Raw genomic sequence first — 18,989 nt, 5'->3', positions numbered from 1 at the left:
TGCAGAAGGTCTGGTTAAGCAAGGAAGGTCATTGTGGTAATCTTGAACACCGTGGTTGATGCCCCAGTATCTCCCACAGGAAGTACAACCACTACAGGAAGGTCAATCTCTTAGCAGATGAACCAAAAGAAACAGCAGCAGAAGTTTCCTTGGTCTAAGTGGTTGAGGACAGCAGCAAAAGGCAGATATCCTGGAATATTAAGAGGAAGCCACATCTGCAAACACTCAACAGATTACAACATTCCTGGAACAAAAATTACACATTTTAAATCGATATGTATTTTTCATAACTAACAAACTTGTGTTCTAAATACAAGGGAAAAATATCTAGTGCCAGCTGGAGTTTGGTTAAAATAAGTTCCAGGGAATTTGTGGCATCAGGAGATGGAGAAGATGGCAGTGAGAAGGAGGAGGAGCCTAGGAGTGGGTAGTGGCAAACAGTGTGTACGGGTCAGGGTCCTCTGTCATTGAAGGAAAGTACATAGTAGAATCTCATCTTGCCACCATTACCCTCCCTGGATAAAGGGGAGAGCTGTAGTACAAGCAGATGTTGTGGAGAGAGGCACAGGAAAGGACTACAAATCCTACCTCTACAGGAACTACAATACCTGTGTGAGTCTACAACCAGAGGAGACAATAAGCACCCAAATGTGTTCCAGTCCTTCACAATATCTTAGCATTTTTCTCCCTTTTTACCTTAAGTAAAAATAAATGCTAGAGCATAAACACACACACAAAGGAAAAAAGTTAAAAAAACTCAGCCTAATGAGAGCATAGTAGACATCCACTAGATGGCAACTGAAGAAAAAGTTACCTACCTCATTACAAATGACTGATTCCAGCTCCTACAGAAGCTAAGCGATACAACATTTTACTAGCCTAATGGCAGCACATTCACAGGCCAGAGACTAAATCGGACAATCTGTAGCAACAAAAATTTTGACCAATAAAATTCCAAACTCGCCGCCAACAGCCAACTCATCGACTAACCTGTGAAATTATCCAAAATTGATTTAACGTCGTCCTTCAGTCTCTTGTTGTATGATTTCAGTAAAGCTTCACGGCCCTGCGGTTGCTTCCCAGACTGAGCCATAATCCCTGGCTAAATGGTCGCTGTTACTGCTGGAAAATAATATGCAAAAATTACCATTAAAAACACCAAAGGAAAACATCCATAGTAAAAGGAGTGAAACATACGCATATTCATTCTAACATAGTATTTTTCTGCAACACAAAACTATGAAGACCATGAACATATGAAGAAAGATACACTATAAAGACCTATTGCTTAATATGTTTATTTTTTTATATAATCTGGAAGTGACCAGGGTTAATATGTCAACTACATCCAGTGTGATGTCCCACACTTTTCTTAAACCATGCTGGTTGAGTGCTTACAAGCCCAAAACATGAACAGTATTCTGCATATTTACCGTTACATACTTCCTCCATCTTACAACCTTGAAACTCACAAAGATCAACGGTACAAATCTCTGGATTTCAATTAATAATTTTTATGACTAGTACTTTGTACAATAAAATTTATTTGTATACAGTATCATAAGACACACACCATTCCAATGTTAAAATATTTGCTTACATACAGAGCATTATAAGGGATTGGGAAAGTATTCTCAAGTTATTCCACATCTCAAGAATCTCGGCTTCCTGTACTGTAAAATGTCACACTTTTTGTCCCAAAGGACTTATAGGCTGATTTGTCATGTCACCACTCATAATCACTTGCTTTTAAAGGAGCTATGTACAAACAAAACAATCAGCTCCCAAACTTTTCAGCTTCTCATGAGCCTATTCCTTTATTCCTCCCTCTACGTCAAATTTCTTTAATCTCTCCTCGTCCCTTTCCAGGTTAGACATAACTGGTTTTACAAGTCTGTACAAGTTGACATAACTGGATTTACAAGTCTGTACAAGTTGAATTCTGAAGAAAATACATAGCGAGATCCAGAAAGGGAGGAGAGGCGTTGGAAGGCATATTTTGCACTACAATATATATTCCGTCTCATTGAGGTGTGATTTCTAGCAATGCAGGGCAGCCGACTGGGAAGAACGTGCCCGAGACTAAAGTCTCCACAGAAGAAAAGGGTCAAGATACTGAGTTGAGAGGCATTTAGTGAAGTATTTTGTGGGTACACTAAAAGCATTAATATATGACCTGATAGAACCTTTGTACCTAGATTCTGTAAATCTTTAATTTTGCCTATGTTTGGAAACCGTTCCAGTTTCCTAACGAAACCCATCACTTTGTATGAAACTTAAAAAGCAGATAAAAATAGTACCATTACCCTTGGGTAATTAGCAAGTTTTCAAATCAGGTGCTCTGAACCAAATTGTAAACCTTTGAAAATTGATGTTCTAGCTTAACAAGAAGAAGGTGGAACTTTCTGGCTGGTAATCCTGCTGCTTATGTAAGCACTGGAGTTGATTGCTACTTTACTACTGACTTATCTGTACTAGTTATATGCCATTTCCACCTGTATCTTACTATATAATAATGAGCGCTTCAATAGATCTTTCAGGATAAAAAAAAACATTTTTAAATATGAACCAGAGCCTTTTATACATGCGTACTTTCTCAGATGACCTGATACAGTCACCATTGAAATCGATAACAGGTCATTAAATGGTGGATATGGGGAGATGAGTACAGACAATGTATTCCTCACTCACCTTAGTTCACTATCCACTTTTCTTCTTCAGGCCACAGAGATAAAGCAAGGTGGCTTTGGTAGGTTTATGTTATAAAAGGCTCTGATTTGTATATCTAATGAATATAATAAGAGCTTTTAAAAATTTTTATTTTGTTTCCTACATAAGGAAGGCTTACACCTTAGGTATGGGGTCGTCTTGACCAGTTGACTAGAAGTTAAACCACCAAGAGGCACTGTGCTCCTAGTTGTGCATGCAAGCAAAGAATGTAATTACTTCATATTTTGTCTGGTATATATGGATTACCAGATTTGTAAGGCCACCTCAGCCATAGTAACCACTACTAACAGGAGTGCACTGGTATAAGGAAAACTTCAGAGAACTATGAAATCCCCCTTGGGGGACAACAAGAAGGCAGCTAATTCTGGCTAATATACCAAGTACCTGCAATGACTTCTGAATCAGCTATACGTATATCTCAACTACACTTGATATAAGAGGGGGTTCAGAGGAAGACACATCTTAAGAATTAAGCTAAGACTGATTGCTTGAAGTTTAAGTACTATCTGTATCCTAGCTGATTCCAGCAGGTACTCCAGCCTACACTTTGTTCTTAAAGAGAAATGATATTGTTATTTTACAATAAAGTTTTGTACATACTTACCTGGCAGATATATACGATTGATGGCCCTCCCAGCCTCCCCTCAGAAGACAGGTGGAAGAGAAAATCTGACAAGAAAGTGGGATTGGTTCATACACCCGCCACCCAGCGGCGGGTAAGGTAGATCACCTGACCTACCTGTCGCGTGTGCCGCGAGTTTTGAATTCTGTCGTGACGTCAGAGACGGAAGCTAAGTATACATCTGCCAGGTAAGTATGTACAAAACTTTATTGTAAAATAACAATATCATTTTTGTACATGAACTTTCCTGTCAGATATATACTTAGCTGATTGACACCCTTGGCGGAGGGTAAGAGACAGATAATTAACAAGGAAAAGGGAAACAACATCTGTTGTAGGGTATAAAAACCTTGGTTCTTACCTGATTAGGCTGAAGACTTCATAGGTACTGTCTATTAGTCTGCATAGCCTGAAGAGCTACAGCGAGGGCATGACCTACAGCTGAAAAGACTCTTTGGGTCTATCAAAGGGATTTGATATCCGCTTACTCAGTAGAATCCAAGTCGGATTATGTCAAAGGGGATTCACCCTCTTATATGACAGAACCTGTCCACTACCATTGCAGGAAGCTCCAACACAAACCCGATCACCTAACCACTCTAATGTTGTTAGCACTACAAACAGAAAGATGCCTACCTGCATCATCTTTCATACAACCATAAAAACACAATACCAAACCAAGGGAAAAAACTAAAAAGGATATGTTTCAGCTCCCTGCCCCAGCACCGAATCCGCCGACACGTACGGGCCTAACGCGAAGCACTTGTCATACGTAATTTTGACGTCTCTCAGGTAGTGGTTAGCGAATACTGAATTGCATCTCCAGAATGTTGCTTTCATCAGATTCTGAAGTGACATATTCTTATTGAAAGCCAAGGAAGTGGCAATGGCTCTCACCTCATGAGCCTTGACTTTCAGGAGCTTGAAATGATCTTCATCACATGCAATTTGTGCCTCTTTCACTAGACTTCTAATAAAGAAAGACAGTGCATTTTTAGACAATGGTCTACTGGGGTCCCTTACAGAGCACCATAGTCTATCCTTAATGCCCTTAAGAGTCTTCTTCTTCTGAAGGTAATACTATTAACTCCTAACAGGGCAAAGAGTCCTCTCAGGTTCTTCCCCTACAAGGGCAGATAATCCTAGAACCTCAAAACTCCTGGGCCAAGGATTTGAGGGGTTCTCATTCTTGGCTAAAAAAGAAGGAAGGAAGGAACAAATCACAGAATCTCCTTTGAAACCTACCCTTCTTTCTAGGGCATGAAGCTCACTAACCCTCTTGACGGATGCCAAAGCCATGAGAAACAGAGCCTTCTTCGTAAGGTCTTTGAAGGAAGCTAACTGGGGTGGTTCAAACATCGAGGACCTCAGGAAACGAAGAACCACATCCAGATTCCAACTTGGAATCTCAGCCGAGACTTTGGATGGATTTCGCAAAGATCTTAACAGATCATGCAGATCTTTGTTGTCCGAAATGTCCAGGTCTCTGTGCCTGAACACAGCAGCTAGCATGCTACGATAGCCTTTGATGGTTGAAACTGCCAGACCGCATTTTTCCCTGAGGAAAACGAGGAAATCTGCGATTTGGGTCACAGAGGTACTGGAAGAGGAAAGCTTCTGGTTTCTGCTCCAACGAAGAAAGACGTCCCACTTCGACTGGTAGACTCTAAGGGTAGAAGGCCTTCTCGCTGAGGCGATAGCCTTAGCAGCCTTTGCCGAAAACCCCTTCGCTCTGACAAGACTTTTGACAGTCGAAAGCCAGTCGGATTGAGAGCGGGGAGGTTTTTGTGATACCTGTCGAAGTGGGGTTGTCTGAGCAAATCTACTCTTTGTGAAAGTGCTCTTGGGAAGTCCACCAACCATTCCAGTACCTCTGTGAACCAATCTTGGGCGGGCCAGAACGGAGCTACCAGCGTCATCCTTGTCGCTTCTGAGGTCGCAAACTTCTTGAGGGTTTGTCCCAGTATCTTGAAGGGAGGAAAGGCATAGACGTCTAGATCTCTCCAGTCTAGGAGAAAAGCATCCACTGCCACTGCCCCTGGGTCTGAGATCGGGGAGCAGTAAAGGTCTATCCTCACGTTCTTTGCTGTCGCGAAGAGGTCGATGTGAGGTCTGCCCCACATTCTCCACAGGTCCTGGCAAACATCTGAGTGAAGAGTCCACTCCGAAGGAAGGACTTGATTCTTCCTGCTCAGGAGGTCGGCCCTGACGTCCCTTTCTCCCAGTACGAATCTGGTGAGGAGTCTGATCTTCCTTGCCTGAGACCATAGCAGAAGGTCCTTTGCTGTTTCGTACAGGGAGAAGGAGTGCGTCCCCCCCTGCTTCCTTATGTACGCCAAGGCTGTGGTGTTGTCCGAGTTGACCTGAACTATAGCATTTCGGACGTGGGGCTCGAAAGCTTTTAGTGCCATCCACACTGCCATCAACTCTTTCTTGTTGATGTGCCAGGACACCTGCTCCCCTTCCCAGGTGCCTGACACTTCTCTTGACCCGAGCGTCACTCCCCAACCTGTTTCCGACGCGTCGGAAAACAACACTTGGTTGGGGTTCGGCATGTGCAGAGACAGACCTTCTGCAAATCGGAGAGGGTCCGCCCACCACAAAAGGTCCTTCTTGATTCCCCTTGTGATCTTGAAGGAGAACTCCAGATCTTGAGAGAGATGCCTCCAATTCTGGTATAGAAAGAACTGTAGAGGTCTGAGATGCAACCTTCCTAGAGAAACGAATTGCTCCAGCGAGGAGAGTGTCCCCAACAGACTCATCCACTCCCTCGCTGTGCATGCATCTTTCTCTAGGAAGGTCGTTAGTTTCTCGCAGCAATGAGCTATCCTCTCTGGCGACGGATACGGCCAAAAATCCGGAGAAACCATCCAAATCCCCAGATAAATCCGCTCTTGACTGGGGATTAACTGCGACTTCTGGAAGTTCACCAAAAGTCCCAGAGAACTTGCCAAAGTAAGAGTCTTCTGTAGGTCCTCCAGACATCTTTTTTGTGACTGCTCTGATTAGCCAGTCGTCGAGATAGAGAGACACCCTCACTCCCTCCAAATGTAGCCACTGCGCCACGTTCTTCATTAACCCCGTGAAAACTTGAGGGGCTGTCAAGAAGCCGAAGCACAAGGCCCTGAATTGGTAGATCCTCCCTCCCATCATGAATCTCAGAAACTTCCGTGAAGAAGGATGGATAGGCACATGGAAGTAAGCGTCCTGAAGACCTAGGGACACCATCCAGTCCCCTGGACGAAGAGCAGCCAACACTGAAGAAGTCGTCTCCATGGCGAACTTCCTCTTTTTCACAAAGACGTTCAGGGCGCTTACATCCAGAACCGGTCTCCATCCTCCTGAGTTTTTTGGGACTAGGAAAAGTCAGTTGTAAAAACCTGCAGAAAGGGGATCTTTCACTAGTTCTATAGCCTCTTTCTCTAGCATAAGATCTACTGCTAGAGAAAGGGCTTGATTCATGATGGGGTCCTTGTACTTGGCCACCAACTCCCTCAGAGTCGTCGTCAACGGTGGTCTTGATGTGAAGGGAATGAGGTAGCCTTTGCGGACAATCGAGAGGGACCAGTTGTCCGCCCCTTTCTGGGCCCAGACGTCGGCAAACTTCAGTAGTCTGGCACCCACTGATGTCTGGAGTACTTGTATACTATTTCTTCCCTCTGATGGATCTAGAGAAGGTCTTCCCTCTCTTAACGGGTCTAGATCCTCTAGAGGAAGAAGCTCTGGCAGGAGGGCCTCCTCGAAAGGGCTCCTGCCTCAAGGGAGTCTCTTTCTCTAACGGGTCTAGATCCTCTAGAGGAAGGAAGAAGCTCTGGCAGGAGGGCCTAACCTCGAAAGGGCTCCTGCCTCAATGGGAGTCTCTTCTTGGTCTTGGCCTGGAAAGAAGTTCAAGGCTTCCTGGCCAACTGAGCCAGCATGTCTTGTGTAGCCTTAGCCGAGAGGGCACTCGAGACATCTTGTATAATCTTCTTGGGGAAGAGGAGAGGTGAGAGTTGCGCATATAGAAGAAAGGCTCTCTGCGCATGCGATACTGACTTCGTCAGGAACGAACAGTATACCGATCTCTCCTTAATCACTCCCACTCCGAAAAGGGAAGCGACTTCACTTGAGCCATCTCTCACTGCCTTATCCATACAAGTGAGAACACTGTTAAGATCCTCAGGTGAAAGGGAATCCGGGGTCTACGTCTTTTTGGCCAAAACTCCTAATGACCAGTCTAGGAAGTTGAATACTTCCAGGACTCGGAAGATTCCCTTCAACAGGTGGTCAAGCTCATTCATCCCCCACGTAGTCTTAGCAGACATGAGGGCAGAGCGTCGAGAGGAATCCACCAGCGAAGAGAAGTCCGAGTCTGCAGAGGAGGGAAGAACGAGGCCCAAGGGTTCTCCCGATTCGTACCAGAACCCTAACTTCCCTATCAGCTTGGAAGGAGGGAAAGAAAACACTGTCTTCCCTTTCTCTTCCTTAGCGAGAAGCCATTCCCCAAAACCTCTAAGAGCCTTCTTCATGGAGATGGTAGGTTTCATCCTGACACAAGATGAAACCTTCGAAGTTTTGGAGGTTGAAAATAACGAGAGAGGCGAAGGAGAAGCGACAGGAGAAAGGGCATCCCCAAATTCTTGTAGCAGCAGGTCTGTTAACCTCTTATAAGAGGAAACAGCGGAATCCTTAGGGACTTCTTCTTCCGAAGGCTCCTGTTCTTCCTCAACCAAAGAACCATCAAGATCCTTATGAGGATAGGTGGTCTTGTCCGAAGAAGTGCGTCCATCCTTGGAGGTGCGTCTGGACTTGGAGGTGCGTCTGGAAGAAGTCTGACGTCTGACAGGGGAAGTCAAAACTTCCAGAGAGCACCTGCCCAAAAAGTCCTTCTTGTCAAGAGGAGGGCGTTCTCTAGGCTCTTGGCGCCTAACGAGAGCAGGGCGGTTTCTGGGGAAGGAGCGCCCCCCTGCTTGGGAAAAAGCCGTCTATAGGCTCTTGGGCGCCTGTCCAAAGGAGACGGCTGCTGGCGAAGAGCGCCTGCTATGCGAGAAGTGCCTACCAGGCTCTTGGCGCCTGACCCGAGGAGAGCGGCTCTCTGGCGACGAGCGCCTACTTGGGGAGAGGCGTCTGCCAGGCTCCCGGCGCCTAACTCAAGGAGAGCGAAAATCAGGTGAAGAGCGCCTGCCAAGCGAAGAGCGGCTGACTAGAGAAGAACGCCTGCTAGGAGAACAGCGCCTGTCTGTCTTAGGGCGCCTGTCAACAGGAGCGGAAGGCCTAAGAGGAGCGGCTACTACGAAGGAGAATAGCGCCTACTAGGCTCTTGGCGCCTGACGAGGGGAGAGATCCTGTCTCGAGAAGAGCGCCTGCTGGGAGAGGCTCACCTACGAGAAGCCTATTCTCTGTCTGAAGGAGAAACGATGTCAACAGGAGAGCGCCTGTCCGTTGAAGAGCGCCTCATGCTAAAATCCAAACGTCCGGGAGAGAGGGCAGCTTCCGACGAATAGCGCAAAGCGGGAGAAGGGCGCCTGGACTTCTTAACCGGAAGCGAGACGTCCTTCTTACAACGAGAATTCACAGTCAAGGAGTCAGCCAGAGCTGCAATCTGCGCCTGCAGACTCGCCAAAATACGAGCGGGAGACTTCACAAAATCCTTAACGGGAGACGAGGCTCGATCCCTACTAGGAGAACAATACTCCAGAGATCTCCTAGGTTTCTTCACTTCTACATCAGGCTCTTCCGAAAAAACTTCAGGGCTGGAGGGAAGGGCGCAAGGAGCCTCCCAGGCTCTCTTCGATGGGCGCGAGGCTTCCGAGGAGCTCCATCCACGCTTAGGAGAAGGAGAAGGCGAAGACGAGAAACACTGTCGTAAAACTTCTCTCTTGGCGCGATCTAAGGTAGCTTGGGAACGTACATCAGGCGCTACCAAGGGGACGCCTGACCGGTGGGGGTTCTCCCTAACCTTCCTGCGGCTGTCAACTTTCCTCCTCCACTGGGACTGGGATCTGGAAAGAGGGTCTAGGCCTGGAAGCATTAGGGAGCCAATCAGACGCACCCTCCACTGCACTGGGATCACTGCACAAATCACGGGCACTATCACTCTTACCTTCTAAAGATCTAATCTTCATCTCCATGCTGCGAATAGTGGCTCTCATGGTGGCCACTTCCGAAGGCGCATCTTCGGGTTCGATGCAGGGAGCAGGTGCTGAAACGGGTAAAGGTGCTACTTCTAAAACAGGGTTATCTACTTCCAACTCGCTAATGCGAGACCTACTAGAGCTCCTTGACGAAGCTTTCCTAACCTTGTCTTTTTCCAGCTTCCTCAAGTAGGAAGACAGAGACTTCCATTCATCCTCATTCAGCTTTTCACATTCTTTACAAGGGTTAACAAAAGAGCAGTCATTCCCCCTACACTTCATACATACTGTGTGAGGGTCTACCGCAGCTTTCGGTAGCCTCACCTTACAATCACTCACAGAACACACTCTGAACATAGCCGATTTCTTAATATCAACATCAGACATAATGAAATCCAAAGAAAAATCCAAAGAATAATAAAAAACGGTCCACAAAGCGCGAATGCCAAGCCAAAAGATCAGGTACTTCACCAAAAGTCCATTGAAACAATCCAGGGCAAAACGAGAAAAGAATCCAATATCGAGAGGTACCGACAACAGGTGTAGTCGACACCGGTGACAGAGAAAATCTGACAAGAAAGTGGGATTTGGTTCATCACACCCGCCCACCAGCGGCAGGAAGGTAGATCACCTGACCTACCTGTCGCGTGTGCCATGAGTTTTGAATTCTGTCGTGACGTCAGAGACGTAAGCTAAGTATATATCTGACAGGAAAGTTCATGTACAAAAAGAGGGAAGTTGAGTTAGGTTACATAAGTCACATCTTCAGACTTACACTAGGCTAAACTACTCAGGCAAGATACTAAGCCATCCAGTGGAGCTTGTTGCCTACATAATTTGTTGAGATCTTACTACAAGTTTCAAGAATGTTTCCAAGGATTTGTGGGACACATCCCATACATAGAACAAGGTAGAGGTAGTCTGTATATGTCAGACACATGCCTTCATTACTTGGAATATCAAAAAGTTCCCCAGAAAGGCGAGGGATAGTCCTGCAACACTGATTTCATGTACTCTTACAAGAGTGGGGCAACTGGCATCCTGTACTCTGGTCTCAAAGAGCAGGTCCTTTTCAAAAGTACTTAACAGCATAAACTGGGCACAAAAGCATCTCATCCAGATCACTGCCAAAAAAGTTTTGGAAGGAAGGGATAAAGAAGCTCTCAAATGTCTCGTCAGGAGTTTTCACTACAAACTCAGGGAAAGAAAACCCCACCCATTCAAAAGCCAAACAAGATGTGGCATGCCACGTACAAGCCATGTACCTTCTCCACCATTAATATCAAGACCAAAGCTGAGAGATAAGTAGTCTTGAGAGTGCGATCTCTGTCCAAAACTTGAGACAGGCTGGAAGAGAGCACTGGTTAGCCTTCAGAGTCAGAAAGCCAGAAAGAATAGAGGTTTTTCTATACACCTACTTCTTGCATTTACTGGCAATTGCAAGAGATGCTGACAAACAGCTCAAGTGGGCCAAATTCTTTCTTACGAAGGACTATTAAATGGTGAAGATCCACTTAAATTGGAGGCAATGAAGGGTCAAGACATCCTTCATATCACTGAAATGGCAATAATTTTATTATAAAAAAAGACCCATACCAAAAAAACACAAGGTCAACTATGCAATCAGAAGGAGCACAGCAGCAGCAGGATTTCCTCATTTGCAAACGAGGATAGCGGCCAAAGGGAAAGTGTTTAGTGGTGGCGGCTGAGTGAGGGATATTTTCCGCTCACCCCATGAACCACCATTCAATTCATCTTGTTACAAGGTTGAAAGACTGCTTCTAGCTCATGTTAAAAGGATACTGTACTTTACAAAAGGCAAATGATTTGTATTTCCAAATGAACAATTATTAACCTTGGGAACATTATTATGAGTGACAAGTATTCTGTCTCCAAGTCTTTGACTTATTCTCTGAATATTTTGTGGCCTCCACTAATCCACATCTACACTTGCAAAATACTGAACATCCTTAGGGGAAAGATCAAAGTCTGGATTAAACAACCAGGCAACCGACTGGAACATTTCAAACAATATATATCCAGGCAGGTATCTTTGTTTTAACATATTTCCAAAGGATCAGCCGCTGCACCATTTGTTACCGTAGCTAGTCGGCTCTAACCTCCTCAGTCTGAAATCCTGTGTCTTCAACATCAAGGCAAAGACGTAGACGAGTCAGAAGACAGTCATCCCTGTCATACTTCTGCTATTTTTGATTCTGATGAAGCTAAGGTTTATCAAACATGTTCAGACTAAGACAGAACACTAGGGTACGTAGGGAGGGTTCAGTGGGAGAGGGCCAAAGCCCCACCCCTCTGCCAGGGCAAAGACCCAAGGTTAGCTTAGATTAGGTGTGGGTAGGTAAGGTCACAACCCTAATTTACAACATATTAAGTAGGTTTGGTTGAGTAGAGGTAAGGACATGGTATCCTAGGTTAGGTTAGGTTAAATACATTCCAGTACGTAACTTGTTTTGTGTTTTCCCCCAAAACAAAAACCTAGATTTTCCACCGAGATCCCAAATAATTTTAGGATACGGGGGAGAGGGGGGTCCAGTATCTTAAAAAATGATATTGTTATGATACAATAAAGTTTCATACATACTTACCTGGCAGATATACACATAGCTAAGACTCCGTCGTCCCCGACAGAAATTCAAATTTCGCGGCACACGCTGCAAGTAGGTCAGGTGATCTACCGTCCTGCCCTGGGTGGCAGGATTAGGAACCATTCCCGTTTTCTATCATAATTTTTTTTTCTCATTCCACCTGTCTCCTGCGGGGAGGCTGGTGGGCCATTAATCGTATATCTGCCAGGTAAGTATGTATGAAACTTTAATTGTATCATAACAATATCATTTGTTTTCATACAATCAACTTACCTGTTCAGATATATACATAGCTGATTGACACCCTTTGGTGGAGGGTAAGAGACAGCTAACATGGAATAGACAGGTAAACAACATATGTTGTAGGTATAAATAAACCTTGGTTCCTATCTGATAGGTGGTAGACTTCATATGGCTGTTGCCAAGGAGTCTGCATCACCTCAAGAAAACTTTAGCGAGATATGTGATCTGTGGCAAGAGTTCTTGTGGGTCTGCCGATGGGGTCTTATCCACTTACTCGGCAGAGCCTAAAAGGTACTTGTCAATGGGTGCTAATCCACTTATATGACAATACACCTATGCACCTATTGGCATAACTAAGGAGCGCAACACCCGATCCCGATCACCTGTCCCTAACACGCGGAGTTCGCGCTCAAATTGAAAAGAGTTATTCCCACACTCCTTTCAAAAACCCCAATAATTTCACTAAGTTAAATAACTTTAACTCAAAGTTAAGGATCAGTGTCGTCTCCTTATCCCAGTAACGTATCCGCAGAAACGTATAAACCAAAAAGAGAAGGATCTCTCGTAGGTTAACTTGACATCCTTTGTGTAATGGGAAGTCAACACAGAGTTGCCTCTATCGTACAATACAGCTAATATGTCTTCTATGACATATTGTTATGTAAAGAACAAGAATTTGCAAATGCGCGCACTTCCTGCGCTTTTAATTCTCAGCTGTTTGAAGGAATCAAGTCACTATGAAGTGCTTAGGAGATCTCCATGTTTCAAAGAAGACCAGGGCTTTCTTGAAATGGATCTCTCCCGTCTGAAGCCTGAAGCCTGGCAGGAACCTAGCGCCTGGCTGGTGCTTCGCTCTTGGTTGGAGCCTAGCGCTTGTCTGGTACCTCTCGCTTGACTGGCGCCTCTCAGCTGGTTGACGCCTCGCGCCTTAGCTGGAGATTCGCACCTGTCTGGCGCCTCGCGCCTGGCTGACGCTTTGCGTCTGGCTGGTGCCTCGCGCCTGGCTTGAGCTTCGCACCTAGCTGGCGCCTCACGCCTGGTTGGCTCCTTGCGCTTGGCTGGCGCCTCGCGCCTGGCTGGTGCCTTGCACCTGTTGGCGTTTCGAGTTTGCCTGATGTCTGGCTGACTCCTCGCTCCGGGTTCCAGGTTGGCTCTTTTTTAACATCTGGAGCCCGGCTAGATCCCTCCCAATTGCTTGAGCTTCTAGCTTGGTAGAGTCTCGAGGTTGCCTGGCGATGTACACATCGGACATTCTTATCTGTCCGATTTGTTCGCCTCTAGCGTATATGCGCCAGGTTGGAGGCCCGCTCTGTCTCTTCATCAGACAATGACATTACGGCACTTGGCGTCTGGCTTGCGTTACATTGTCTGAAAGTCCTGAAGAATCACAATGGTTCATCAGGACAGGAGAAGAACGGAAGAAATTCTTCCACTCTGAGCTTTAGGCCTCTCCGGCAATGGGAGGTGATTGTATCCAGCTACATCTAGTAGACGATAGGAATCTAACAGTGCGAGAGATAAGAGTCTTTATCCGATGAGGATCCTTCGTGATTATTTCCTTTGCTAACGAGATCTTTTCTGAAATGATGATGAGGTTTCTCGTTGCCGAATCTTCCCTATCCTTGCTCTAAGGAAGGGAAGGAGCCTGGAAGCCGAAGGTAACTCCGAGCTGAAATTGGGAGGACCCCTGATTTCTAGCTCTAATGTATCTCTCTCAATGTCTTCTGGGATCTATTTCGAGTTCCTCCTCGTATTCAAAAGACTCTGTAGGAAAATGTTTTAAAACCATTTCTTCTTTCGTAGAAGAAACAAAAGTATCCTGTCTGGACAACGAAACTTCTCTCCGAAATCGTTGAGTCAGGAATAGAGGGTTAAATTTCTTTTAACAGACATATGCTGATAAAAAATCGTTGCCAAGTCTCCACTGAATAAGATGCGAGATTCCAATGCTCAAAAACTTCAATATTTTCTTGGCAGTTTAGGGCCAAGAGAAAACCAAGAATTCTCTCCTAAAATTTTCCAAGAAATTTTTTATGAGGAGCAGTTCCATCTTGTCAGAACACGGAATCTGAGGCCCAAAATAGGATCCCATTCTAAGTATAAGATCTCCTACCTTTATCGTATAGAGGTATTGTATTTAAGATCCCGAAGATCTTAATTCTCTGCTATCTCTAATACTCTTTGTCGAGACAGAGTATATCATTTTACTGTATTCATTGAAAGCAGAAAATACAAAGGTGATACTTCCCCCTGAAAGGGAAGAAAACCACTATGTGGTTCACAGAGGTATCGGAAGAGTACAGTTTCCCCCTTCCATTTAGCACGATCTTCAGCCACTCTATGTCTTTAGCCTGTATTGAAGGAATTATCAAGCTTCTCTTGAAAATCCTCTCATTCATGTTTACTTCTGGTCAGTCTGCACGCAGACAGACTCAGATTGGATAGGTTTTTCAGGTCCATTATTTATAATAGATTCCGATAAAATCCCTAATCTCTTAGAAAAACCCTTCCGACCCATGCTGAGAGAATAACGTGGCCTCTGTGAATCCAACCTCTCTATGGCCAAAATGAGGCATTCATCTTCTTCCTTTGACGCCCATTTATCTTAATATCTGTTAAGAATATATATAACTAGGGGAAAAAAGACTAAAGTTTATTCCCCATTAACAGTAAAGATGGCGTATTGTTACCTTTTGTTCAAGAATAAAGCAGCAGTTTGTAGGAGAAGTCTTATTACACCTCGCGAAGAGATCTATAAGAAGGTTCTCTCAGACTTCACAACTCTTCCAATAAATGTTATACTGATGTTTAACAGTTATCGTTGATCGAGAAGGTTGTCTCGGAAGTGCAAACTGATACCATGAACCTCTTGATATCGTTTCGTTCCGTGTTTTTGTTCTCAATAGCTTCTATTTATAAACGGGAACAGAGGAGTAAAAAGAGAAATTCTCGATGTTCTTAGAGATAAGATAGAGACTGATGGACTTATAGGTTAAGAATTTGCTAAATCAAGAAAAGATCCTGTTAGGTGAATCTTACGCTTCTGGCTTGCGCTGGGATGGAGCTATTAAAACGTATTATAGTCCATCCAGGGACATCCTTCTGACACGAAAAGGATGTTTCCCATCGAACTCATCCATCTTCTCCTGAGCAAAATTCTAATCTAAAAAGATTATGCTGTCTTCATACGTTTCTAAAAAGCATGAGATAATTATCTCATATTGTGCTCTGCCGTATAAGAATCCTTTATAAAGCTGCACATTTCAGGTAAACATCATTAATCTAGGAAACCTATGTAAGGATGTTAAGAAACTGTAGTCTACTTCGGTGTGTGCATATGACTTGACCATTACCGTAGTCTAAGGATGATTTTCTTTACATTCTTTCTTTCCTCCGAGGCCGAGGGAGAATGGAAAAATTTCTATCTTTGTAATATAATTAGTGTTAGACGAAGGAGATCCTAACAAGAAGCAAGGATCGAAGAAAATCATTCCAGTTTCCTATTACATGACATAAAGCTGTAATGAAACGGGTTGCTAAGGTCTTGTAATCTGAAAGACCTGCACCCTCCTTGACTTCCTAGTCTATTATGTCTTCCATCTCTTGCTCCAAATGTTGGTAGAGCCTCTCTTCACAAAGAGAGGGACTATTTCTCCGAAACAAACCCTCATGACAGAAGATGAAAGTCGCTTAGGCGAACATTTAATTTCCCTTTGTCATGAGAAGATTGTTCTAGTTAGAAAAACTCCCACAGTCACAGTCCCTCCTGACATGGGCTACGGTCGCCTGTGCGAAATCTTGTGTCCCTGTCAGGAAAACCAACTGATCTTGTGACAAATCTCAAAATAGGAGAGTCTTCGTGAAATCTATCTCCAAACACAAAGAAGCTTGAGATCCTGGCGCCTGGCGTCTGGCTGACGCTTGGTTGGAGCCTTGGCTCCTCGCATCTGGAAGACGCCTCACGCCTGTATGACGCCTCTCGTCCGCCAAGCGTCCTGGCTGACGCTTCGCGCTTGGCTGACTGCTCACATCTGGAAGACGTCTCGCACTCAACTGGCGTCCTGGCTGGCGCCTCGTGCTTCGATGACGCTTCACGTCCGGAATAAGTTCCTGGCTAGAGTCTCGCGTCTGGCTGATTCCACGCCTCTGTAATGACGCCTCGCGCCTGGAAGACCGCCTCACGTTTAGCTGGCGTCTTCTGTGCGACATCTTGTCTGGTATATGCCTCTCTCGCTCTCGAACTAGACCGAAAATCTTCCTCTACTTGTTTTAGAAGACGAAGCTTCATGTCTGAAAGACGCCTCGTTTTTGGCAGGAGAGAGAGGATGAGACTTCTTGATCGTAAGAGAAAAGTCCTTCTTACGAGGAGGATGTCTAGCCATAACTCCTACCAAGGAGGCTAGCTTCTCTTGAACAGCCAGTAGGAAACTCTTAGAAGCTTCTCCAGCGCCCTCTTCAATGGGAGGGGAGGGAGACCTCGTAGGAGTACGATCCGCTACGTCCATATAGGGGGACGTCGACACAACTTCACCTTCTTGATCGAGGAGGGAGCTTCATCAGTGAAGCGCTCTGGCTCGAGTTCAAAGAAGGTTCTTCCAAAGCCTTTTCAGGGGCTTGGAAAGATCCGAGTCTTTCCACCCTCATATAAGTGAAGGAGAAGCAGAAGAAGAGAAACACTCTCGCAGGACGCTTTTTCTGAAGCGGTCCTGAGAAGTCTGTTGCGAGAAAGATAATATCTTGCATCTTCAAGAAAATTCTTCGTATATGAAACTTCTTTCTCCTTATCCACCAAGACTCTTGATAGGTGCCTCGTCCGAGTTCTCAGAGACTTCTAGCGGACGGGATTCCAGAAGGAAGAGGTCCTCTTTCCGAGAAGGACCCTCCTTAGTACTCCAACCAACGAAGATATCTGCTGTAGTAACTTTCCCAGGATCTTCGCAGCTACTTCTTACTTCTCCGTATCCGATCTATGGGAAGGAGGATATACTTCCGTAATACTTTCTGGGATATAATCCAGTTACTTAGAGATTTCTAAGAACTTTAGAATGTCTCGAAAATTCGTCAGAACTTCCCCCTTTCCGATGAGGAATCGGATAACAAAATCACTATTATAGGATACCTTTCCAACGGTTATCCTTGGCAGTCTGGGACGCTACTACAGATCCTGCCGAGGGGACGCCCGACCGGAGGTGATTCTCTGAAACCTCCTTACGGCTTTCGACATTCCTTCTCCTCTGGGTTTGTGAGCTTGGAAGAGGTCTAGTCCTGAGAGCGAGACAGAGCCGATCGGGCGCACCCTCATTATTATAGGACGCCTTTCCAATGGCGAACTTGGCAGTCTGGGACATGCTACAGAACCTGCCGAGGGAACGCCTGACCGGTGGGGTTCTCTATAACCTCCGTAAGGCTTTCGACTTTCCTTCTCCTCTGGCATGGGAGCTTGGAAGAGGTCTAGGCCTTGGGTGGGAGCGAGACAGAAGCGATCAGACGCACCTCCACGCAAAGGGGAACGCTAAAGTCACTTCTTACCTTTCAATAGCTCGTATTTTGAGCTACATTCCTTTGTCTTCAAATTGCAATATGAATTTGAAGATTCTGTGAAGTAAGAAGGAGATGAGGATACAACACTACTAGTATTGTTAATGCTCTAACTGCTCGTTAGTACGAGAGCTATTAAAACTTCTAAAGGAAGCGAAACTAATTCTATTTATTCTGACTTCCTCAAGAAGGAAGTTAGCTTAAAATTCCTCAATTAATTTTAACATTTACTACACGTTATTAATGAATAAATATTAAAATTTTCCTTTTGCAAACTACGTGAGTGTCTACCGAAAATTTCGGTAGTTACACGTAAACAATTCTTCGAAATTTTCGAAGCCAAAGTTATTAAAACAAATTAATATGCGTATGCCGAACCAAAGACCCAGTACTTCCCTGCAAAAGATAGCCCAGAAGATCGATGGCGATGAAATCCAAAAATCAAGTCAGGAGGAACTGCAAACGTTGTTTACATTCCAAGCGACAGAAAAAATATGATAGAAAACGGGAATGGTTCCTAATCCTGCCACCCAGGGCAGGACGGTAGATCACCTGACCTACCTGCAGCGTGTGCCGCGAAATTTGAATTTCTGTCGGGGACGACGGAGTCTTAGCTATGTATATATCTGACAGGTAAGTTGATTGTATGAAATTACTAATTTACAACCAGAATTAACATAAAATCATTTACAACATATTCTAAAATATACAGAAATCATAATTTTTAAATCTACAGTGCAATTATGGTTTAAAGTAGCCCAGAAGTTAATTAAGAATTTTTTATAAATTTCATAAGGTTTATTTTGTAGCCTTTTTCAGTGGTATTGTCTTACCTTATTGCAATAAATTGATATTGAAATTTTTATGCTTTGCTCTTAAGTCTCCTTATCATGCTTAATAAGACAAATAACCAAATTCTACCATAAATTTTCTATTACCATAATATTTCTTGCCTTTCTTTTTATGTTTTGACATTCATTCCCATGGGGCTGGTATTAAATAATACTGGCAAAGCTTCCATGGAGATGATGAGTTAAAAGCCACAATAATGCATATGATACTGTATTCTCACAAAATACAAAAACGTGACAAACAGCAAACTTTCGACCGTTTGCACAAGTTGGCTGAAGAGGACCG

General features: G+C 44.6%; 1 protein-coding gene across 4 annotated transcripts in view; it reads right to left on the bottom strand.

Annotated features, from left to right (window-relative positions):
* Positions 1–18,989, bottom strand: part of LOC135204826 (mediator of RNA polymerase II transcription subunit 22-like) — a 127,528-nt gene that overhangs the window by 59,737 nt on the left and 48,802 nt on the right. For 2 of the 4 annotated variants that reach the window (XM_064235021.1, XM_064235020.1), the window contains exon 2: positions 991–1,122. In XM_064235021.1, the coding sequence (XP_064091091.1) occupies positions 991–1,093 (103 nt within the window). In that variant the 5' untranslated portion in view covers positions 1,094–1,122. The remainder of the gene's footprint in view (positions 1–990; positions 1,123–18,989) is intronic. The other 2 variants (XM_064235022.1, XM_064235023.1) reach the window with 2 other exon arrangements.

Source organism: Macrobrachium nipponense, chromosome 47 (assembly GCF_015104395.2).
Source record: "Macrobrachium nipponense isolate FS-2020 chromosome 47, ASM1510439v2, whole genome shotgun sequence".
Taxonomy (NCBI): Eukaryota; Metazoa; Arthropoda; class Malacostraca; order Decapoda; family Palaemonidae; genus Macrobrachium; species Macrobrachium nipponense.
This window is presented reverse-complemented; position numbering and strand designations above follow the sequence as displayed.